General features: G+C 39.5%; 1 protein-coding gene across 1 annotated transcript; it reads right to left on the reverse strand.

The window, feature by feature from the left end:
• On the reverse strand, positions 1–21272 carry mmut (methylmalonyl CoA mutase). Its single transcript, XM_088325349.1, has 13 exons — positions 21177–21272; positions 16288–16698; positions 14895–15262; positions 12074–12231; positions 8939–9110; positions 8626–8874; positions 6827–6938; positions 6644–6759; positions 3935–4050; positions 3692–3823; positions 3217–3364; positions 2159–2326; positions 1–315 (listed from the first exon to the last, which is right to left on the reverse strand). The coding sequence occupies exons 2-13, from the start codon at positions 16664–16666 to the stop codon at positions 187–189; spliced, it is 2247 nt and encodes a 748-aa protein (XP_088181475.1). The 5' UTR covers positions 16667–16698; positions 21177–21272; the 3' UTR covers positions 1–186.
• Positions 21273–23800: the final 2528 nt, after the last annotated feature.

Raw genomic sequence — 23800 nt, forward strand, 5'->3', positions numbered from 1 at the left:
CACTGTTCTAGCTCTTTTAATTCCAAAAATATTTACAATTTACACACGATTGCTGAAAAATGCAAGCACGTTTTCTCGGATTCTACTCGTTGTTACTTATGTAAAACAGTCGCTTCGTAAGAATGTCATAAGAGCAAGTGTTAAATATTTTCTTCCTGGATTGAAAAAAAAAAAGCGGGCCATGAATCACATGGCCTGTCGGATATTCTCCAAGCTCTTGTGGATGTTTTCCACCACGTCCACGGCGGCCTGCGGGATCCTAGTACCCGGCCCGAAGATGGCGCTCACGCCACTCTGGTACAAGAAGTCGTAGTCCTGTGTAAAAAAAGGAAATCATAAGTGAATGACTGTCTTATAACTTTATTATTGATTAAATGTGTTACTGCAACAAATGACTTTTTTAATAGTCGTCTAGTAACCGACTATTGAAATGATTCGTCAAATAATCCGATTATTTGTAATTGTTTCTCCAATTTAGCATGAAGTTGATTAAGTTATGTGTCAAATGACAATACACACAAGAAAAATGGGTAATACATCCTCTATTGAACATATCGAGGATTCATGGGATGGTGGGTGTAATGATCCCTTCACCACTAAGGAGGTAGGGGCATTATTTCCTGATGTCTGTCTTGGGCAAGTACAGCCAGGTGGCGCCCATCCCTCTCAGGGTTTCAGTCAGTAGAGAGATCAATCCATAAATAAACCTCTGTCTATTTAGGGACAAGAAAATAAATGATGAATTCAAATCAAGTAAACATTTTTTGATCTCTGGTAACAAAGAACAGGCCATTACCAGCAGGAGTGGATAGAACAAATATTGTGTGCATTTATTGAAGTACATTCAGGAAAGTCTGTAACAAAATTAACAGTTTGAAATCAACAACTGACTTTTGTTCACAGGGTTTAAAATCCCTTTTTCAGACACAGTTTGGCAAGATATAATGTTCAGGGATCTCTTAACCACACCACTTTCTGTGGTGTGCCTTGGGCAAGTACAGCCTGCCGGGGCCCATCCCTATCCAGGCCGTTTTTTGCGGTAGGGATTTGCTTCCCCACATGAAACAGATATTCCTGGTTTCCATTGTTTTCAGTAACAGTATAAAGCCTCCTGGTTTGACTCAGATACAGCACTCTCATCTTCTGGTCGCTGTTGTTTTTCAGTCTAAAGCATCATTACGCTCTTCAGAGATAAGCATAACTTCAGCATTGAAAGGGAGCGGCGTGGGACAATATCACAACTGGGAAAAATAATTTTCTTCCGAATTTTTGAGTGTCACATCGCACAATACGCATTGCATCACGTCGGACTTTCATATCTTGTTGAAAAACCAAACTTTGAGGCAATGCAGCTACGTAATTTGCTTCAATTACATATTAAAAGATCAAAGGTAAAGTACTCTGCATTTTGTATATTCTTATATCTGTATTAAAATGAAGTATGCATTCGAATGAATAAATAAGTATGTGGGTTAAAGAATGAATTGGTTCGATCAAAAATAAAATAAATCATTTGAAATAAGTTACAAAAATGCATAAATAAATAATCCAATAAAAATAAAAATACATAAATAAAATGTTCTAATTAGAAATACCTGAATAAATAAATACATAAATAAATAAATACATGTGAAATGAAAACAAACTCAATAGACTCACACGAAATGTGCAATGCATCAAAACCCGATTGAATTGAATGTTACCTGAATCTTACTGAGGCAAGTCAGACTCGATTCTGTTCAACTGTCAAACGTGCTTTTTCTTTAAATGTTTGATACACATGGTCTGCTTTTCAATAAATCTTTTCATTCATCGTATCCAGGCTAAAACTCTCCCAAACTTTCAAGTTTTTGCCCGCGTACTTGATGTTGACGCCGCCATTTTGGTATTTGACTGCTCGACACAGCGATGCTATTGCGCATGAGTGACTCTCAGCAGAGATTATAATCATGCAAGATGCCTCACTCAGTTGGGAAAACGTGTTTGGTGACAATATTCGGTTGGATCACTTTTAACCACAAGGGACATAGGAGCACAATTTCCTGTGATGTGTCTTGGGCAAGTACAGCCTGGTGGCGCCCCATCCTACAATGGAATTCAATGTCCACTCTTTCTATTATCCATTGTGTCCGGTTCATTTTTGGAAGCCTGTGGTTACCTGTGGCGGGATAACGCCCCCGCAGATGACCAGGATGTCCGGTCGCCCCATTTTGCGGAGCTCCTTTACCAGTTCGGGCACGAGGGTCTTGTGGCCAGCGGCCAGTGTGCTTACGCCCACACAGTGCACGTCTGCGTCCACCGCCTGCTGGGCAACCTCCGCCGGTGTCTAAGGGGAGGGAGAGTTATCCAACTTTAGCAAAATTTGCTACTTCTTTTCTCTGATGCATTTTAAAGGAGCTGTACAAAATTTGGAACTTTACTCGCGGGCCGCAATCCCCTGACTGGTGTCATCATTGCAGCCCCTGTCAAAGTCTTTATGTTGCAAATACGAGAACTGGTACGTGCATTCCTTAGATGCCCTCACATAAGCTCTTTTTTTCCCATCCTTGAGTTGGTGTTTGGACTCTACTTAAAAGTAACCTTTTCTTACTTTCACCATTTTCATCATACACTAACAACTAGAGACAAAATAGATAAGAACAGGCATGATGTTACTCTTCACCCCAACCCCTGTGCACCCATTAATCCAATCTAATGTGTTCAGCCCTGGAAAGTTTTGCTAAAAGTAAGATAAAACCAGGTAGGTGTGGTGGGGAAAAAATGACACGGAGTATTTGAACTTAGTTGGGCATTGTTTGGATTCTGTTATAATAATCTTCTCTTTTATTTTTAAGACATTGGAAATTGAAGCCTATACAGTGCTAGGCACTGAATGTGGTGTTTTTTAAAAACTGCACTATTTTCTAGTATGAATTATATATATATTTTTTAAATATAAAATTCAACACTAAACATTGACATCTATACCCGTTCCTGGTACTAATTGTGATTGTTTTTTTCTCTTATTATTTTTTTAAATTATCCATATTGGTTCAGTGTCATTTTGAGGCGGAGAAAAAAATAGCCCTAACCTGAAAAAGCAGACCAATGTAGAATTTATTTTCAAGACATCATTATTATCGAAAATTCATGTTTACACTTTTCTTTTTGTTCCGTTTATTTGTATTTATTCATCGTGGGTCTGTACCATTTTGAGGAGAATGGAATTGGCCAAACCTGAAATAGCGGCCCAATGTCTACGTCAAATCCCAGGTCGGCAAACCCGGTGGCGATGACCTTGGCTCCTCTGTCGTGACCGTCCTGACCCATCTTGGCCACCAGGAGGCGAGGGTTCCGCCCCTCCTGGCTCTTAAATTCAGCCACTCTGTGAAAAATGATTCGGTGACGAATTATTACATGTCTGTAAAAATATTATGCTGTCAGAGTTTTGACATGTATCCCTTAACCATTATGGTCATAGGGGAGCCATTTTCTATGGTGTGTCTTGGGCAAGTACAGCCTGGTTGAGCACAACCCTCTCCAGGAAACATATATTTCCACCCACTTTTGACATAGCTATATTAATTTCCGTTGCATTCTTATGTTACTAAAAAAAATCTACAAAATTTCCCCAGAAAGGATGACTCACCTTTTTATGGTTTTAACGGCGCTTACGTAAATGTGATATTTTGAGCTTGTTAGTGCGTCGTACCTACTGAGAGCCGAAGCGATTTCTTGGTGCTCGCCGTACTCGCTGCGGTAGGCACCGCTCACCATGCGGCTGCTGGCCTTGTGCTCGCCGAAGACTTTCTTCATAGCGTCCGTAATCTCGCCCACTGAACATCTGCGCTTGGCATGGGGGAGAATGACATTTTAAACTGAGATGGGCTGTCGGATACATGTAATTATTTTTCTTGAAAGACGCATTTAGACGAGCTGTTATTTATTTAAAAACCTGGCGCGTGCCGCCTCCACAGCCAAAGCCAGCAGGTTCCCCTGGCCGGTGCGAGCACACTCCTCGATAGCGGCCAGGCACTTGTGAGCGGCGTCTGGGTCCCGACTTTCGCGCACCTGACACGTAAATGGCAAAAAGATAACTTTATTTAGCCCTTGATCACAAGGAGTCTCAAAGGGCTGTACAGTCCACAGATTATTGCAAACCACAGACTCTTAGTACACCATCACCTGATCTAAAACCTTAGCGAGGGCAAGGAAAAACTCAAAACCTCAGCATGAGGAAAATGAAGAAACCTTGAGAAGGGACAGCCCTTGAGGTAATCCCCCTACCAGGATGACCAGGCTGCAATGGATGTTGCAATAACAAAAAATACACAGATATTGTCAACATGAAATATAGGTCATTCATAAGCTAGAGAATAGTGGTTTAAGCCTAGATTTAAGCAGTTCCACTGAGTTAGCAGATCGAATCTTAGGGGCAGAGCATTCCACAACACCGGGCCCTGGATGAAGAACACTCTCGAACCTGCGGATCTCTTCTTGGCTCTTGGGATATAAATGTAAGAAATAGTCTATATTTTTTTCTATATGTAGAAGCAAAATGGCATTGCATTCTAATTGAGCGAGGTTGTCATTGGGGAGTGTCAAAGAGCAGTATGACCGCAAGCAGCTCCAGAGCCACTTGTACACGATAGGAACTGCTTATGGATTTTGTTGGTATTTATTGGGGGAGCCTTGAGACAAAACCTAGCTAAAGGCTTTAAGTATTATCGCATAGATTGTCACGAAAATCGGTTCAGCCGTTTTATAGGCTATAAACCACATACTAACACACAAACATAACCAACAAGCATGCAAATCAGGATTTATATAATAGATGTCTTGAGAAGAAAGATCTAGACTAGATACATTCTGTTTACTGATTATTGTATTATTTGTTAAAAATAAATAACCTTAAAAGTGAATTTAATAAGTCTGTTTTGATGTTGGTATGGTGCCTATACTACAATAAATAAGAAAATTGATACAAATATAAAGCATCATGTACATAAAACATATAATAAAATGTTAAAACATGAATATTTTGAAGTTTTAATTCTTTCTATACACTATATTTATATTTATATTGTATTATAAGCATTTATATTTACTGTAATTTGTTATTTTTATATTTCATGATATTTATTGATATTTACTTTATGATTTATTGCATTTGTATTTGATAACCTCCATTGTAATATACTTATTGATTCATTATATTCATATTTTGTTATAGTTATATTTACACTAAGATTTTTTATATTTTAAATATTTACTCTATGATTAATTATATTTTTATTGTTTAATGTATGATTTTACTCATATTAACCTTCTCTTTAATTGTATTTCCTATCACTCGTTGTGGCGTTGTAGTTTGTTTCTTAAGATATGTCACAGATTTTTCAGCTATTTCTTTTAAACGTCTCATCTCATCTCATTAGCTACACCGCTTATCCTCAGTAGGGTCGCGGGGGTGCTGGAGCCCATCCCAGCAATCATCGGGCAGTGGGCAGGGGACACCCTGAACTGGTTGCCAGCCAATCGCAGGGCACACAACTCACTCGCTCATTTACACCTAGGGACAATTTGGACCGACCAATTCACCTGAAATGCATGTTGGAATGTGGGAGGAAACCGGAGTGCCCGGAGGAAACCCACGCAAGCACAGGGAGAACATACAAACTTCGCACAGGAAGTCTGGAGCTGGATTTGAACCCACGCAGGAGGTTCCCAAGACATGAACTGTGCCACACATGCGCTAACCCTCTGCCCTCTTTTAAATGTCTTTATATATATATATATATATATATATATATATATATATATATATATTTATTGTTACTTTAAATTTGAACATAAAAGTATTTTTAGGTTTACTTTACTTTTTTTTCTAGGTAGGAAAGTAAAATAATTGATATAAGTTCTAATATCAAAAGTTATTTAATTTTGTTTTAATAATAATCTAATGTCATTTTTTTAAAAATAATTTTTTGCTTGTTTTCTTCATTTAAAGGTGTATAATTTTAATATAGGTCTATATTATTTTAAAGACTGTCAATGTCCTTTTTTTAATTTATTTTTTATTTTACTTGTCTTAAAAATTAAAACAAATTGGTCAATTAGTTTTCATCATTATTTTTATAGATTTATTTCAAAACAGTGCACATTTTATTTCTTAGCACATTTTATTTCTTATAGGGAAAGTGTGAAATATTTAGTGCCTCCTAGTGGTACAACAAGAACTTCATTCAGTAAAAAAAGAATAGATTTGAATATTAGGCAAAAACACATGAACTATCATACCATTTAAATAAAATTTTTATTAAAAAAAAATCATATGTGAAGAAATTTGTATTTCTTTTTCATAGTGGATTCCCTAAATAGAAGTCTCCGCCATGTTTGTCTGGCATTTTGCTGCTACGCTGTGCTTTTGGCAATGGTTTCCGTTGGCATTAGAAAATACAGTGCCATCTAGTGGTCAAATATTACACACTTGAACTTTAAAAAATATATATTTTAAAAGTCTGTTCCTTTAAAACCTCAATTTTTTTTTCTTTTTCAAGTCCAAATAAAATGAAGCCAAACATAGAAAAAATGTCTTGGTGATCTCTGAAAAGCCTTCAAGTTTTTAGTATTTTTAAAAAGACGTATCCTGCATTTTTCTTACCTTCTTCAACTTTTCAATTTGCTTCTGTCGTACCAGGGTATTGTCGATGGCCAGCACCTCCACTGTCTCCTCCTTCTCCAGGCGATATTTGTTGACCCCCACGATAACCTCCGAACCTGGGCAGGAAAGGATGTCATTTTCAACTCGCTTCACTATAATGGTACGCAGCGAGAGTCACCCTACGTGAGTCGATGCGAGCCTGCCTGCGTGCCGCGCACTCTTCGATCCGGAGCTTGGGGATGCCCTCGGCCACGGCGCGAGCCATGCCGCCCATTTCCTCAATCTCCTGGATGAACTGCGGGCAAAGATGGCAAGGGCAGGGTTATTTTCTGATTTAACGGTGTAAGATGAAGTATTTCATCAAGTCACATTTATTTGTGTAGCTCCTGATCACAAAAAGTATCAAAGGGCTGCACAGACCAGCATTGCAACATCCGCTGATCAGAAACCTACAAAAGGACAAGTAAAAATTGAAAAAACTCCCCTTCCAGGATGACCAGCAGTCAATGGGTGTTTCAAGGGCATCAACAGAGAATACACAGTCAACATTAAATATAAGTAATAATAGATATGATGCAATAAGTCTAGTTGACAGTCACAAAAAGTCTCAGGTCAACAAAACTTAACCAATAGTAAAGAATCATATTAAATTCATATTTAATGTACTGTAAATCATATTCATCTCTCCATTTTCAGCACCACTTATCCTCAATAGGGTCACAGGGGTGCTGGAGCCCATCCCAGCTCTCTTCGAGCGGTGGGCAGGGGATACCCTGAACTGGTTGCCAGCCAGTCACAGGGCACAGAGGAACAGACAACTCACTTACTCAGTCACACCTAGGGACAATTCAGAACGGCCAATTAACCAGACATGCATATTTTTGGAATGTGGGAGGAAACCGGAATGCTCGGAGGAAACCCACGCAAGCACGGGGAGAACATGCAAACTTTGATCCCATGACATCAGAACTGCGCCGCAGACGCCCTGACCACTTAGCCGCCGTGCCGCCCACATTAAATTCAAAGAGATGAAATATCAACATAAAAATTTTCTGGGGGGCATTTTCGGTCCACTGACAATTTTAAGGTGGACCACAGCAGACGTAAAAAATTGTGATTGCTCAAAACAACATGTTTTACAATGCAAATAAAGTATTCCCAATTTTTAAGTAAACAATTTTTTATTTCTCTAAAAATATTTTGATAATACATTTTTGTTAGAACTTTGACTCTGAAAAAATATTAATTTATTGATTGTACAACAAACAAAGGGGAGAAATTGACTCAATTTTCTGACAAATTTTGATCAAAACAAACTCCCCAAATTGAGTGAATTTATTTTAAAATAACTTGTTTTTTTAAATTATTTAAAAATAACTTTTTAAAAAAACAGGCCAATTTGTTGAAATGTTAGTTTTCTTAAAATAACATGGTGGTCCTTTTTCTACCACGTGTTTAACAACAACCAAAATTGGATCATTTTGTAAAACTGATAACAATAATTGTAGAAAACAAACTCTCTAAAATCAGTCATATACCCTTGTTGACAATTTTCGGACAAAAAGAAAACACAGCATAACTTGACTATTATTGCACACTGTTGTTCGTTAATTTTACTATTACATCTTGCCGCTATCAGACAATTATGTTGCTATTCTTTGATTCTCACACCCATTAGGGGAGATCTGCTTTCGTAGTCTAGGAGATTACTTAAAAAGGGGGGAGTCGTAAAAAACAGGTTGAACTTTTGTTTCTGAATGTTTCTATCCCTGTCCTTCTTGCTAGTTCAAAATCCATTAATGTTTTCTCTCCTTATTTTGAGTGTGTCTACTTAACTTCAAACTTATCACCTGGTTAAAAAAAACCTTACAATTTAAACATTTGAAAAAGGATCCATTATTTTTCTAGTTTGCTATCTAAAGAAATATAAGATTGGAATTCCATATGAATTGAAACCAAATGAAACATTTGAATGCACTCACCTTCAAGGCAGTGTTGTAGAGATCATCAGTGAGCGACTCCATCATGTGCGAGCCCCCCCAGGGATCGGCCACTTTGGGGATGCCCGACTCCTCCTGGATGATGATCTGCGTGTTGCGGGCAATGCGGGCACTCTTGACAGTGGGCAGGCCCAGGGCCTCGTCGAAGGAGTTTGTGTGCAGCGACTGCGTGCCTCCAAAAACAGCCGCCATGGCCTCGATCACAGTGCGGATCACGTTGTTGTACGGGTCCTGGGAACGTCGCTTTTATAAGTTAACAGTCTGGGAAATAAATCCACGTCTGTTCAAGACTTACCTGCTCGGTGAGGGACCAACCGGACGTCTGGCAGTGAGTGCGTAGGAGGAGGGACTTAGCGTTTTGCGGCTGGAACTTTTCTTGCAGTAACGTGGACCAAAGTTTTCTGGCCGCTCGCAGCTTGGCGATTTCCATATAGAAGTTCATGCCGATGCCCCAGAAGAACGACAATCTGAGGATAAACACATATATAACTACTGTAAACACACATGCATACAAAAATACTAAAAATAGGTAAGATCTTAAGCCCGAGGCTGGATCGAAATTGGATCGAAATTCGGGTCGGGTCAGGCCTAAAACGTCAATCATTGCATTTTTTTAATCATCCACTCATCTTTTTGTTTCTCTTCCTTTGAGGAAGATCCGCGCAATGGATTTCGTCCAACTCTCGCGCGAGGCCCCTCGCGTCCACGCGCTCGGACGAGCAGCTCATTTCTTGCTCACAAAGAAAATATAACATTTTCGGTTTGCTTCAGGCTCAGTCCCTGAAATCGAGTTAATTTGTCAGGCTGGGGTTGGTTCGTGCATAAATACCCGCGGGCCATGTTGAGTCGGGCTAGCTTTTTTTTTTGGGACTCAATCTTACCTCTAATATATACTGATACCAATTTTGGATGTGAGGAATGAGTACCTGCAACAGGGACTGTTATCACTATTAGTGGCTTTTTTACAATCAGAAATGAAGGGAAATATTCATATATTTTAAGAATCCGTATTTGGTATTATTGACCGTTTAAAAATTGAGCACGAGTCTGAAGTATCGAAAACACTATAAATATGCTAAATGTGAAATGCATAATACTATCAAAGCTTTTGAAATATCAAATAGACATATTCATACTTAATTTTTGAACGAACTTGTTTGAACCAGTAGCTCTACATATAAACTGCATAGCCAAGATACATGGAAATTCATTGAAAGAAGAAAAGTGCCATCATATTATATCATCAATATACTTGGCATGAAAATGAAACTAAAATAAACATTACATCTTAGTGAAATGGTAATTATTACAGTGTTGTGGATGGATGATGTTATGAGTGCACAGCAGGAAAGCGGTCTAAATCTAGTGTTCTTGTTGGTGATAGGAAGGAGTGGAGAGTTGTTGTAAAAGGATTGTGGGATTGTAGACGTGTTCTAAAGGATGGGCTGGGCACCCATATGATGCGGCAGGGGTAAACCAGTGAAAGCTTTCCGGCCCTGCTGTTGAACTGAAGAGTGTGTTGTGTCACCCTGAACCGAGTGACACGGCTGCTTTCTTGTGTCCCGTTTCATCTGGAGGGACGAAAGCATGACCAAGTTAGGTGCCAAGGTGCTTAACTTGTTTGGGGATTTGGGTTGGCCATGGTACAAAAATGTTTGTTTTTTTTGCGATTTTTTTTCCCTTTTTTTTTAAATTATTTTCTTTGGTATTGTATGTGTTTGTCTTGCTGTCGGTCACCCCTCTTGAGGGATATGACGTAGGTAGGTAGGTAGGTAGGTAGGTAGGTAGGTAGGTAGGTAGGTAGATAGATGGATAGATATATATTTTTTTTTTAATAAATTTATAGAGAAATCTTAATTTAAACTCGAAATACAGTGCTTAAGACATTCAACTACAATCAAATACATGGATAAATAAACAACTTTGAATATAACCACAAAAAATAATTGCAATAAAAAATTACACTGTACACATTAAATAATAATTCTATACTATGATAGCAGCTATAGTAAAATATGGTTACAATTTCATACTGACATGATCCATAAACGGATAACAAGTATGTATGACTTACAAATATATAAATATAAGAATGTTTTACTTGAATAACATTGCAATTTAAATTCTAAATTAATATTTAATTTGAATTCATAAATTAATTTCAATCATATGTAAACATCTTCTTACTTAGTTCTAATTATAATTGCTAAAATTCGGCCTATGCCGTCTCAGCCAGATGCGGGGATTATAATTGTTACCTCTCGTCTCGATTACTGTGATGCACTACTCTCCGGTCTCCCGAAGTCCAAAATCAAGAGCCTTCAGCTGGTAAGAAATGCTGCAGCAACATTTTTAACTAAGACAAGAAAGTTTGATCACATGACCCCGATTTTAGCTAACCTGCATTGGCTTCCTGTTAGCTTAAGATGTGATTTAAGGTTCTGTTGGTATTATACAAAATCATGCATGGACTTGCTCCCTCATATCTTTCAGATTTAATTCCCCTCTATTTGCCGGTCCGAAGCCTTCGCTCTGAAAATGCTGGTCTACTAGTGATCCCAAGAGCCAAGAAAAGATCCGCAGGTTCGAGAACATTCTCCATCCGGGCCCCGGGGCTCTGGAATGCTCTTCCCCCTGAGATTCCATCAGCACCCTCAGTGGAAAGGTTTAAATATAAATTTAAAACACACTTAGATTCTATAGCATATGAATAACCTATAGTTTATGTTGACAATATCTGTGTATTATTTGCCCTCATGTAGATTTTAGATCAGGGGATGGTGTCATAATAGTCTGTGGTTTTCAACTATCTGTGGTCTGTGCAGCCCTTTGAGACTCTGTGATAAAGGGCTATATAAATAAATATGACTTGACTAATTTAAACATTAAATTGAAACAAATTAATATGAAAAATAAACCACAACGTTATTAGTTATTCTTAGATCAAATTTAAAATGTAAACATTGAACTTTTTATAGAAAAGTATGTTGAAATACCATTACTTTAAAATATATTTTTGTTCATTTTAAAATGAAGGGCAAGTTTTATTCAGAAAAAAGAAAATAACTATTACTTATGTGTCCCTGGAAGACTTTGTGGAGAGGAAATTGCCCTTAAAGTTGTCTGTGTCTCAAGTGCGGTCTATTAAAAGCGCCCTGTCTATTGAGAGACCTCACGACTGGCACGTCTGGCTAAGGTCGCCTGTTGAAAGGCGATAATTGCTTAGGTGAGAAAGCTTTTCACTGGACAGGACGTCCGTAAATCGACTGCAGCCTCGGGGAGCGCCATCCCTCATTTCAATTGCAGCTACTGAATGGTGGAGGACTTTGGGATGAAAGCAATTCCAACTTTTACAATTGTCACTTTCGCAGAAACGTACCGCTACGAATTTAAAGCGAATCTCGATTTAGAAAATATCGTGTCACTTCACCTTGGCGCGAACTCGTCAATGGTCAGGCCGGCTTTGAGTCCGGTGCGACAGTATTCCAGCCCATTGGCGATGGTGTAGGCCACTTCCAAGATGGCGTCTGCCCCAGCCTCTTGAAGATGGTAGCCGCTGATGGAGATGGAGTTGAACTTGGGCATGTGCTGGGAAAATTCACAACAGGTCGGGCATTTCATTTCTTAAAAACTCACGGCATATAATTATATCCGGCCCGTGTAATAATTTTATATGCATCTACTATAATGGCTCGGCAGATAAGTCCCATAATGCAGCACTTCAGCTGCCTTGTCGGGGCAAGACTTTCTCGGAGATGTTCCCGCATCGATCGAGTTAGCTAAACAACACAGTTGGAAAAAAAGACCGAGAAGGGTCAGGAAGCGGAGACCAGCTTTTATCCATCACGATGTAACTAGCGGAAGGCAAAACGTAAAAAAGCAGGGTGACCTTTCTCTTGCTGTGGATTACAAGGATGGTAAACCCTCACAGTGGCCTAGAGACAAAATTGATTGAGTCTTTAAAAACCGATGGGAGGCTAAATACTGTATATGTTTACTGACATTGTCGATAAACCTATGTGCTAACGGGCCCATAATTAAGGAATAAATATAATATAAAACTACGAGACAAAACATCAGGATAAGATGAAAAAACCTGAACGCAGTTAAAAAGTTAGAGAAGAATATGAAAATCCAGCCGATGTTTTTCACCAAGTTATTTCACGTTTAGGGTTGTTAAATCTGAAATAACATTCCTGTCTTTTTTCAATTCATATATATGTTAAAAAAACGTCAAGTTTGAGTTTATTCAATAAATATTTATCCTGTTTGGCCCGCGACCGAAGGTGTGGTTTGTGTTTCGGCCCTCTGCGCAATTTAGTTTGACACTAGAGGAAGCCCATGTGCCGTGCTTCATGAGCCGGGTTGTTATAGTGTTTCTGCATTTTACAGACTATAAATCGCACTGGAGTATTAGTCTCGCTAGATCAAAATATGCTCAATTGTGTATATAACAATAAGAACATACTCAAGTCGCATTGGAGTCACACTTTTTTTGTAGCTAACCTAAAGATTAAGCTAAATGACCTAAAAAGACAGCCAAAATCTTGCAATGCTAATTATTAATGTAGAAAAAGAAATGCGAAAGAAGTGTAACAACTAAAAGATTAATCCGCTCCTAAATATAAAATTAATTGACTACTATTTTGCAAAAACAATTCTTACAATGCCTTTTAAATTAGGAATCACACAAATGTTGAGGATTTCATCTTCTGTGAAGTCCTGTTGATAAGACCTATTGTGTTGAATCCAAATCCAACATTTTGCTGAAAGTGTTGGTAGCTTTCATTATTGTTTCAGAAATATAAAATACGAGTCAGTCCTCTAATTTTATACATTAGTTCATATATTCATCAATTAATTTGTATGAATGTCTTTATTCCTTTTTATGTATTCGTTTTGATGTATTTACTTCGAAGTTTATGTGTTTGTTGTATTTCATTGACCATTTAGATTTTATAATTTATTTAAAAAATGTAGACCAATCTAAAGTGTAAAAATTCTACATTAGTATTTAAACATTTTTGGGGTCTCTTTCAAAATTTTGTTTTTATACGATGAACGGATGGACATGAAAATATTTGTAATTTATCCGATTCAGCGATTAACTTTTATATTAATAAACCAACACTGCAAAAATATTCTTGTTCCACTGGTATATAGTTTTGCCCAATTGAAGCGGTATTTATTTTAATTTGAGTATATTTTAACTTATTTTAGTAGTAATATTGAAAAAAATGTTTTGGCAAAATTATCTAAAAAGGCAATGCAGATCATGTATTATTTATTATTATTTTATGTTTACATCTACTTTTTACTGATAAAAGGCTAAATAGAATACAATTTAAAATATGTAAAATATATGTAAAACGAGCTAAAACAACTGCCAGTGAAACGAGATAAAACCAATGAAACAAGACTTGAATCATGCAGGTTTTGTACACATTTTTCATGGCCAAATTCAAGCAATTTTAAGGACTTTCAAATGAAATGTTCTAAATTTTCCTGTACCATTAAAATGAGAAATCCGATGGGTGTTTAGGCGATGACGCTTTATAGAATGCCATACAAACTAATGGTAGCTGCCGTTAATCATGAGGAAAGAGAAAATGCAACGGCAAAGGAGCCACCAGAGAGCGGTATCGGTGTCATTTTTAAGCAGAATCGTGAAACGACGATGTCAAGCATTGACAAGCACTTCGACTGAAATCTAAGAACTTTTTCAGTCTTTGTTAACACAACATTAAGATTCAAGGATGGCAGGGTTCCTACATCTTAAGACAAGTTAAAGTCAAGACGTTTTAAGACTTTTTAAAAGACTTTGAAATCAAATTTAAGACCAAAGTGTCACAAATATTTTTTGAGTTTAATACTCGGTGCTTTGTACTCATTACTTAGCATAGCTTTAAGTTACGGCAAAAACGTTAGTCAGATAGCCACTTCTCATTAAATGTCCAACTTCTGGGCATGTTGCAAAGAAAACATCTCCAACCCAAGTTGCTGTGTGAATCGTGGGTAGACCTAAGACATGCGTCTGCATCAATGTGTTCAATTTTTTTATGACTTACGAAAATTGGATTCAAGACACCTTAATGGCAATTAAAGCATTATTTTTGGATGTTTCAAGGATCCGCGGGAACCCTGCAAGGATTTCAAGCACCCGTACGAACCATGATCATGTGTCAAAGGGAGCGGCCAACCCATGAAAAAGATGTGACTCATAATATTTAAAATAAAACCACCGTACTTACCTCAGACGTGTATGCAAAAATGTCCGCGATGGCGTGCATGGAAGGTTCCGGTGGAAAAATGTAGGTATTCCGCACCATGAACTCCTTCAAAATGTCATTCTGGATGGTTCCCGTGAGCTTTGCCTTGGACACGCCTTGCTCCTCGCCCGTCACGATGAACATGGCCAGCACGGGGATGACGGCCCCGTTCATGGTCATGGAAACGGACATCTTCTCCAACGGAATGCCGTCAAAGAGCATCTTCATGTCCTCCACCGTGTCGATGGCCACGCCCGCCATGCCCACGTCGCCGTGGACCCGCGGGTTGTCCGAGTCGTAGCCGCGGTGAGTGGGGAGATCGAAGGCCACGGATAGCCCCTGCTGTCCCGCTTGGTAGGAAAAATAAGGAAGGTCAGAAAATGAGTACAGTAGAGCCCCGGGATACAACAATCAGTTCTAAGCTGGGGCAAAGTGAAATTGCCATAGAGAGAGATAAAAACCTTTCCTCGATAAAAGGAGAGAAAGTGGTAAACTAAGGCGGAAAGCGGTATTGTTACTGAGTATGTCTTTACGAAGGATATAAGATTGTGAACTGATTAGAGAGAAAGGCATTGTGGGAGGTATTTTAGCCAATAGCACATATTTATTTCATGATGCAAGGGCGAACCGAATAACAGACCAGCATTTTACAGACGTAACTTGTCATAGGTATGAAAGAAGCAACCTTTAAATTTTGTAGGTTTTTGCGCTCTTAAATTAATTGGTTATTGATGCTCTACAGTGGGGGTGTCAAAAAGGTGGCCCGTGGGCCACATCAGGCCCCCTAAGGGATCGAATCCGGGCTGCTCTCTATCTACTCTCTCTGTCTTTTACACTCTCAGTCTCTCTTAATTTCTTTCTTTGTTCTTCTCTGTCTCTTTCTCTCTCTGTGACTTTTTGACCTTCTTTTGCTCTCTCTTCCTTTTTTTCCTTTTCTCTTTATTTTCTCTCTTTCTCTCTCTCTCTCTCTCTCTCTCTCACTCTTGCTTTCCTCCTCTCTCTTTCTCCCCTTTTCTCTTTGAATTTCTCTCTCTCTTTTTTCCCTCCTCTCTGACCATTCCTCTTTTTATCTCTTTTGTTTCTCATGCTCTCTTTTCTCTCTCTCTCTCTTTTCTCTCTTTCTCTGTTTCTCTTTCTTTGTCCCTCCCTCTCTACTTTTCTCTCCCTCTCTTTTTGTCTTTTTTTCTTTCTCTAATCAACTAGTTCGGCCCCAGAGAGAATGTTTGTTCTATCGTGTGGCCCCCCGAGTTAAAAGGATTTTGACACCCCTGCCGTAAAGAGAGGCCAAAAAGAGATCTTATTCCACACCCTGAAACGTTGTAAAGCGGGGTTACCATATAATGAAATGTTTGACACGGCCTGCAGTCCCACTTACCTTTGATGTTATCCCTGTAGAACTTATTACTCTCCTCCACGGTGCTGAACCCCGCATACTGTCTGATGGTCCAAGGCCTGCTGGTGTACATGGTGGGATAGGGCCCCCTGGTGTAGGGAAACACCCCCGGTAATTCGTCTGCGCTGGCTTCCGAGTCGGCCTTGGTGTACACCGGCTTGATGTCGATGCCCTCGGGCGTGTGCCAGATCAAGTCTTCCGGGTTCTTCCCCTTTAGTTGCTTCTTGGCTAGGGCGACCCATTGGGGGTGAAGGCCCACCCGGTCCCGATGTGCGGCAGACGTGTGGATCCCACCACTGCTGTAGAGCGGGACCCTGGCCAAGAGGCGAGCGGCGATGCGCGCTCTTTGTGTCGATAGCATGCTTGTCCTGGTCTCAAACACGCATGGGTGACCTGAAGGAGATGAAGCGGACATTAGGTCGGGGAAAACGTAGTTTTTATCCATTGGATTCCCGTAAATGGCAACAACAACAACAAAATCCTCGTAAAGGACTCATCCGACAACTAATTGGCAAATTCAAGGGTAAATTCAAGGACAAATTCAGCAAATTTGAAAAGAAATGTAAAGAATCTCTAGAGAGAAATCCTTAAGAGAAACTGTTTTTAAAATCCAACATTAAAATTTGAAGATAAATTAAATCTCTATTATGAGTATAGTAACAGAAAAATCAAAAGAAAAATCTTAAAAACAAACAAACTGTTTTTAAAATCCAACATGTTAAGATTTAAAGATATCGTGTGTCCGCTGAAGCTCATAAAAAGTTTCTGCTGTTCTTAGAGGGACAGTGTTTATATGTGTTCACTAGATGTCGCTGTAGTGTAAGGTGCAACCAAAAATGAGTCCAAGGGAGACTACAAACTATGCAGACTGAAAGTGGGCAAAAAGCAGCCTTTTTCTTCCAACGTTTAACCAGTTTTTCTTAACGAAAGATAAAAAAAAAAGGAATATGTTTTTTTTTTGTTAAAAAAGAAAGAAAAAATAGGGAGAAAAGAAGAAAACTGGTATAAAAAGAAAACAAGGGGAAAATAAAGCAAAAAGGGAAATGGAGAAAATGAAAGAAAAAAGAAACGAAAAAAAAAGAACAAGGACAGAAAATAAAAAATTTTGCTTTTTTCTTTGGATTTTTTTTTTAATTCCCATGTTTTTTTCTTTTTTAAATTTTCTTTATTATTATTTTCTAAAGTAACAACGTGTGTTTTGGTCACTCTGAGTCGCCATGTTTTGTCTTCTTAGGATGACAGAATACAGCACCATCTAGAGGGAAAAGAATACACCCTGTCCCTTTAACTTTCATATTAAGGCGGGAGCTTCAAACTATCATCCCGAGGGCCGCAATTGGCCCCTGGGCTGCAAGTTTGAGGCCCCTGATTTAGATCATGACCTTAAAACTGTCCCTACTTTATATCAATTCAAAGAAATATATAATATCCGTATTTTGGATAAATATGCTTAAGAAAAATGAGACAACCGCAGTTTCTTTGGGTGTTAAATATATTAGAAGAGTCACTGGCAATATTAAGTCTAAAATGTCAGTCTGTTTGTTTTCTAATTTCTCAATTGTGTGTTAAGGTTCAGTTTTCTTGTTTTGATTTTGAAGGTGTTGGTGATAGGAATGAGTGGAGAGGTGTTGTAAAAGGATAGTGGGATGTTTGGATGCGATCTAAGGGATGGGCAGGGCACCCGTATGATGCAGTGGGGGTAAACCAGTGAAAGCTGTCAGGCCCTGCTGTTGAACAGAATAGTGTGTTGTGTCACCCTGACCCAAGTGACATGGCCGTTTTCTTGTGTCCCGTTTCATCTGGAGGGACGAAAAGCATGTGCTGAGGTGCTTAACTTGTTTGGCTGTTTGGGCATTTGGGTTGGCCATGGTCTACAAAATTTGTGTGTGTGTTTTTGCTGCTTTTTCCGTTTTTTTATTTTCTTTTTTTGTATGTGTTTGTGTCGGTCACCCCTCTCAAGGGATATGACCAGGGTAGATAGGTAGGTAGATAGATAGATAGATTTTGAAAGAGAAAGTGGAACAGGTGTAAGAACTTAAAAGTTTTAGCTTCGGCCTACTCCCTTTGGGCCGTTTAAGCTTCGGCCTACTCCCTTTGGGCATATCAGATTCAGATTCAGATTCAGATCTACTTTATTGTCATTCTAGTACACGTGTATACAGAACGAAATGTCGATGCATCTGACCCCCACAGTTTCCTTGAATGTACAGATATAAATAATGTTGTATTGTATTTTGGCTACGTTTAGTATTTTACCATAGTGCCGATAGTGCAAGAAGAGTAGCTAACCAGATGTGCAATATGGGCAGTCAGGTTAACAAGTCAGGTACACAGTAACATTAACACTGTAACAATAACGCTGTAATTACAATAGTGCAGAGAGCAATGTGCAAGGAGTGGCAAGCTATAAAAAAAACTGCCAGTAGTGCAAAAGTCAGATTAGCAGCCGTTTAGATTTAAGTTAACTATATGTTAGATTGACCATTTAACAGTCTAATGGCCAGGGGGACTAGACTATTGCGGAGCCTGGTGGTCCTGCACCGCACACTGCAGTACCTCTTCCCAGAGGCTAGCAGAGTGAACAGTCCATGATGGGGGTGAGAGGGGTCCCCGGTAATGTTTTTTGCATGGGATAGGCAGTGCTTCTGGCCAATGTCCTGAATGGAGGGAAGTGTAGTCCCGATTATTTTCTCTGCTGTCCTCGTTACCCTCCTCACACTACCCCAGTCGGTAGCGCTGCAGCCTCCACACCACACAGAGATACAGCTGGTCAGGATACTCTCTATGGTGCCCCTGTAGAATGTAATGAGGGAGGGTGGGGGCAGGTGGGGTCTCCTCATCCTCCGCAGGAAGTATGATATGATAATGTATTTTAATATTTTATTGCACAACTGTTTTTCCGTGCATTTATTTTCTTTTTTTTCCTTTTGTTAATTAGTAGTTGATGTTGTTTTTTCGTGCCGTGTTTAATTGAAAAGCCGCAGGCACACACAAAATAAAAACAAAGAGGTGTAAAGTCTGAATCTATGTGGATGAGAATCGTACAGAATCAGGTACATAAATTTAAGCAAAACAGTCATTTGAACGATCTTCTAAACCAGGGGTGTCAATCACGCGGCCCACGGGCCAGATCAGGCTGCTAAGGGATTGAATCCGGCCCACGAGACAACGCTCAGAGAAGCGCAAGAGAAAAACGAGCTGTAGGTTGAAACAGGTCCACCTAATGTTGCCAAAGCCAGGTGCCTCTCACAAATGCGCTGTACTTGTATCCAACGTTCCCTGTAATTTTCCACGGATCTGAGCGTTCACACAAAGTTGGTGAGCAACGCTTGAAACAACAGTGAGCAACGGGAATCCCATGTGTGGCAACTGAGTCATTATTAAACGTGTCCAAAACTTGACATCACTTTACATTTTGCGGAGCTTCAGACAATGCAAAATTATTTTTCACTTTTGAATAAATTGACTCATGTACTATTGCAAAGGTTGCACGGCCTACAAACGTCATTTGTTTTTACAACAATTCTTTCACAAGATTTTCATTTCTTTTTTTTCCTGGTATCTTTTGTCACATAATACTAACATTTTTGGGGGCTTATTTAGTCGGTTGAACGATACAGAACTGTATTTAATCACATTTTTAGTGGAAGTACAATGTTGGCAACAAGATTGACTTGGTATAATTGGAAATTATTTGAATGCAACACAAACAAGGAAAAACTCAAAAACCTCAGCATGAGGAAAGTGAAGAAACCTTGAAAAGGGACGACACATGGCATAGGATTTCTTTCGATCACATGTCAATTTATTTGATTATATTAAGTACTAAAGGGGGCAGCACGGCGGCGCAGTGGTTAGCGCATGTGCGACACAGTTCATGTCATGGGAACCTCCTGCGTGGGTTCAAATCCAGCTCCAGACTTCCTGTGCGGAGTTTGTATGTTCTCCCCGTGCTTGCATGGGTTTCCTCCGGGCACTCCGGTTTCCTCCCACGTTCCAAAAACGTGCATTTCAGGTGAATTGGCCGGTCCAAATTGTCCCTAGGTGTGAATGAGCAATTGAGTTGTCTGTCCCCGTGTGCCCTGCGATTGGCTGGCAACCAATTCTGGGTGTCCCCTGCCCACTGCCTGGAGATGGGCTCCAGCCTCCCCCAAGACCTTAATGAGGATAAGCGGTAAAGCTAATGAGATGAGAAGTACTAAAGGGAATTTAAGCAGGAAAACATGTTGAGTCATAACCAAATGACAACGCAGGTCCCCCCCCCATAACAGTACCAGTTGGGGCGGCAGTGGCCCAGGAGGTAGAGCGCTCGTCTTGGGATCAAGAGATCGCAGTTCTAATCCTCCGTGTTACATGTCAAAGTGTCCTTGGTTAAGACACTGAACCCCTAATGCCCCCAACAAGCAGGTTAGCGCCTTACATGGCTGCAGGGCCGCTATTGGGAAATGTGAAGCACATTGTAAAGCGCTTTGGGAAGTCTTTATTGACTTGAAAAGCGCTTTATAAATGCAGATCATTTCATTTCACAATAAAATGGTCGCTTTAAGCCATGTTAGCATTGAAAGTTTAAAGCTAGCCGAGAACGTTACGAGACCCCAAAGTAAAACACGAGTGTAAAATGCTACCAGCTTAAGAACAATAACGGTTTAAGTTAAATAAATTTGGTAAAATGTTAACTTTACGTGAAAATGTTTATAGAACACGCATGTTTACATGCAAAGTTAAGCTAGGTGCAGCTGCTACATAACCTTACGTCACTGACAACGAAAATAGGATATTTTATGGAAAACAGAGACAACTTAGCAACGCATTAATCATCCGAAGTCGTTTGTAAAACACAATTAGTGCACATATTTGAAGCTTTTACTGACCTTGTTTACTCTTCTGGTGGCCTTTAAAAGTGGGTGAGAAGCGAGCGTTCACCCATCCAATGGACTGTCGTAACGCCAGGCGTTGGCCAATGGGAAGACGAGTTCATGAAGGCGGAATTAAAAATCCCGGAAGTAAAACCTGTTTTTTCGTGGGCCATATTGGTGCAGTAGTGTGACGTAAAATACTTCTGATAGCAGTTTTTTAATATTTCAATTACATATAATTCCATTCATTTTTGATTCATTTAATTTCATTATTATTATTTTAAATGTATTCAATTCATTGATTTATTCATGTATACAATAACATAATGAAGTATTTTATATACATTTCATGTATTTTGATATTCTATTAAACTTATTAAAAAATATATATTTATTTTTTTTGTATGCGTGTACCAAATATAGTCGTCGCCAGGCTGTACTGCCTATGACACACCACAGGAAGCGGTTAAGGGAAAGGCGATCATCTCTGAAAAGAGGGAAGATGTTTTGTACCGACAACAATGGCGACCAGATGATGAAGGCGCTGGATTTAAGTCAAATCAGGAGGCTTCTCTTGCAACTGGTATCTATGCAAATCCATGACATCCAGTCCTAAATTTTCATGTGGGGGAGCAAACTAAAATAACTGGCGTGGAGGGCTGTGTGCCACCAGGCTGTACTTGCCCGAAGAACCCTGACATTATTTATCTTGACAATGCATGTGAATTATTTTAGACCTATTTTGAGTATTCAACTGTACCTGATTTAAAAAATTCATAATATATTTATGATAAATTGCATTTAACAAGTATTATTTGTGTCACGGTTGTCATGGTGCCCAATCGGCCCTGCCCCTGTGGCGCCAGCAGATTGGCTTTCAGTCCATTTAAGCTCAGTGCTCTCACTCTTCCTTTGTTACAAACCTCTGCCCCGCAAGACGTGGGTTTCGACTCGGTCCTGTTTCCTGTCTGGTATTGTTCTCGTTTATTTTGTTCTGTTTAATATCAGTTTCCAGTTCAATTCCCATCTAGTTTGTAAATGGTCTGCATTTACCATATTTTCCGCACTATAAGGCGCACCGGGTTATAGGGCGCACCCCGAAAAAATAGTTTTTGGTCCTATTTTTGACATACATAAGGCGTACCGGATTATAAGGCTCTACAATGGGAACGTCGTCAAAACAGTCAGATAGTTCAGTCCAACTGATTACCCCCTTAACATTCCGAAAGCTTGCAAAGACGCAAATACGTGTCGAGAACACGTGCGGATGCGGTGTCCGTACGATGTCACTCAAATGCATCGTTCCATCATTCGGAAGGTTAAAGTCTTGGGATTCAAGAAATGCCAACCATTCCTTAGTTTCTATTTTCTTTTTCGCTCGCAACTTTACTGTGCATATGACATTAAACACTTGGAATTGAGTTTAATTTAAAAATAGACACTCCATTCCATCCATTATCTGCACCGCTTATCACAGAAACATCAAGTTCAGTCTAAAACAAGATACAGGGATAATATACAGCCGGAGTAGCTCACCGAAGCCGTTGTGTTCATAATAATGTGGAGCCAATGTCCTCTTATATCCGTGAGTGTAGTAAATCCAGGAGAATAAAATATTTACAAATACAGTATAGTAAAAAATGCTTTCTGTATGCCGTCAACCACGTGCTATACACATTCATCTTTTTCGGCCAATTGCAGGCTTTGTTTTGCCGTTTAAGCCAATGCCAGCCTGTAAATGATAAAAAGGATCCGCCCCTTGACCTCCGAATAACTTAAGCCAATAGTGATCGATTCAAATAATGATTGACACATTGGTTAGCCAATGAAACGCCGGTAAATAAATCCCAGCATACACCGCGGACTACATGGCGTTCGGGGGAAAATCTAGTCGGTGGCTGCAAGTTAGTTGGAAGACTTTGCGACTTAATATTGATCCATAAATAAGGCGCACTGTATTATAAGGCGCAAGGTCAGCTTTTGAAAAAAATAAAGGCTTTTAGGTGCGCCTTATAGTGCGGAAAATACGGTATATAGCGCTTTTTCAAGTCAATGAAGACCTACGAAAGCGCTTTACAATGTGCTTCACACTTTTCCCTTTTACACACTAACGGATAGCAGCATCAGCCATGCAAGGCAACTACCTGCAATCGGGGGCATTACGAGTTCAATGTCTTGCCCAAGGACACTTCGACACACAACATGGAATCGAACCTGCGACCTCTTGATCTCAAGACGAGCGCTCTACCTCCTGAGCTAATGCCGCCTGTTTAATTCCGATATCCTGCTTTGATATAAATCCTGTCTGTCCCGTTGTTTAATATCGGTTTCCAGTTTCGTTCCCGTCAAGTTTGTCCTGTTTATTTTCGATATCCTGTTTTGATATCAATCCTGTCTGTCCCGTCCTGTCCGGTATCTACCCCATCCGTCCGATATCTGCTCGGGCAATTGGTATCGATCTCGTCGGCCTCCGGCTTCCTTTCATTCCACGCCAGACTGCTGCCTAACATGCATGACTCCCCATTTCCCGTAAAATAAAGGCTGGCAATCGTCACGCATTTGGGTCCTGATCCTGTTCATGAAAATGTGTACATTTAATTTATTAAAAAAAAATTCCAAAACTTTAAACACAGGAAACA

The sequence above is a fragment of the Urocampus carinirostris genome, chromosome 20, assembly GCF_059441175.1.
Source record: "Urocampus carinirostris isolate Australia breed hairy pipefish chromosome 20, RoL_Ucar_1.0, whole genome shotgun sequence".
Lineage (NCBI taxonomy): Eukaryota > Metazoa > Chordata > Actinopteri > Syngnathiformes > Syngnathidae > Urocampus > Urocampus carinirostris.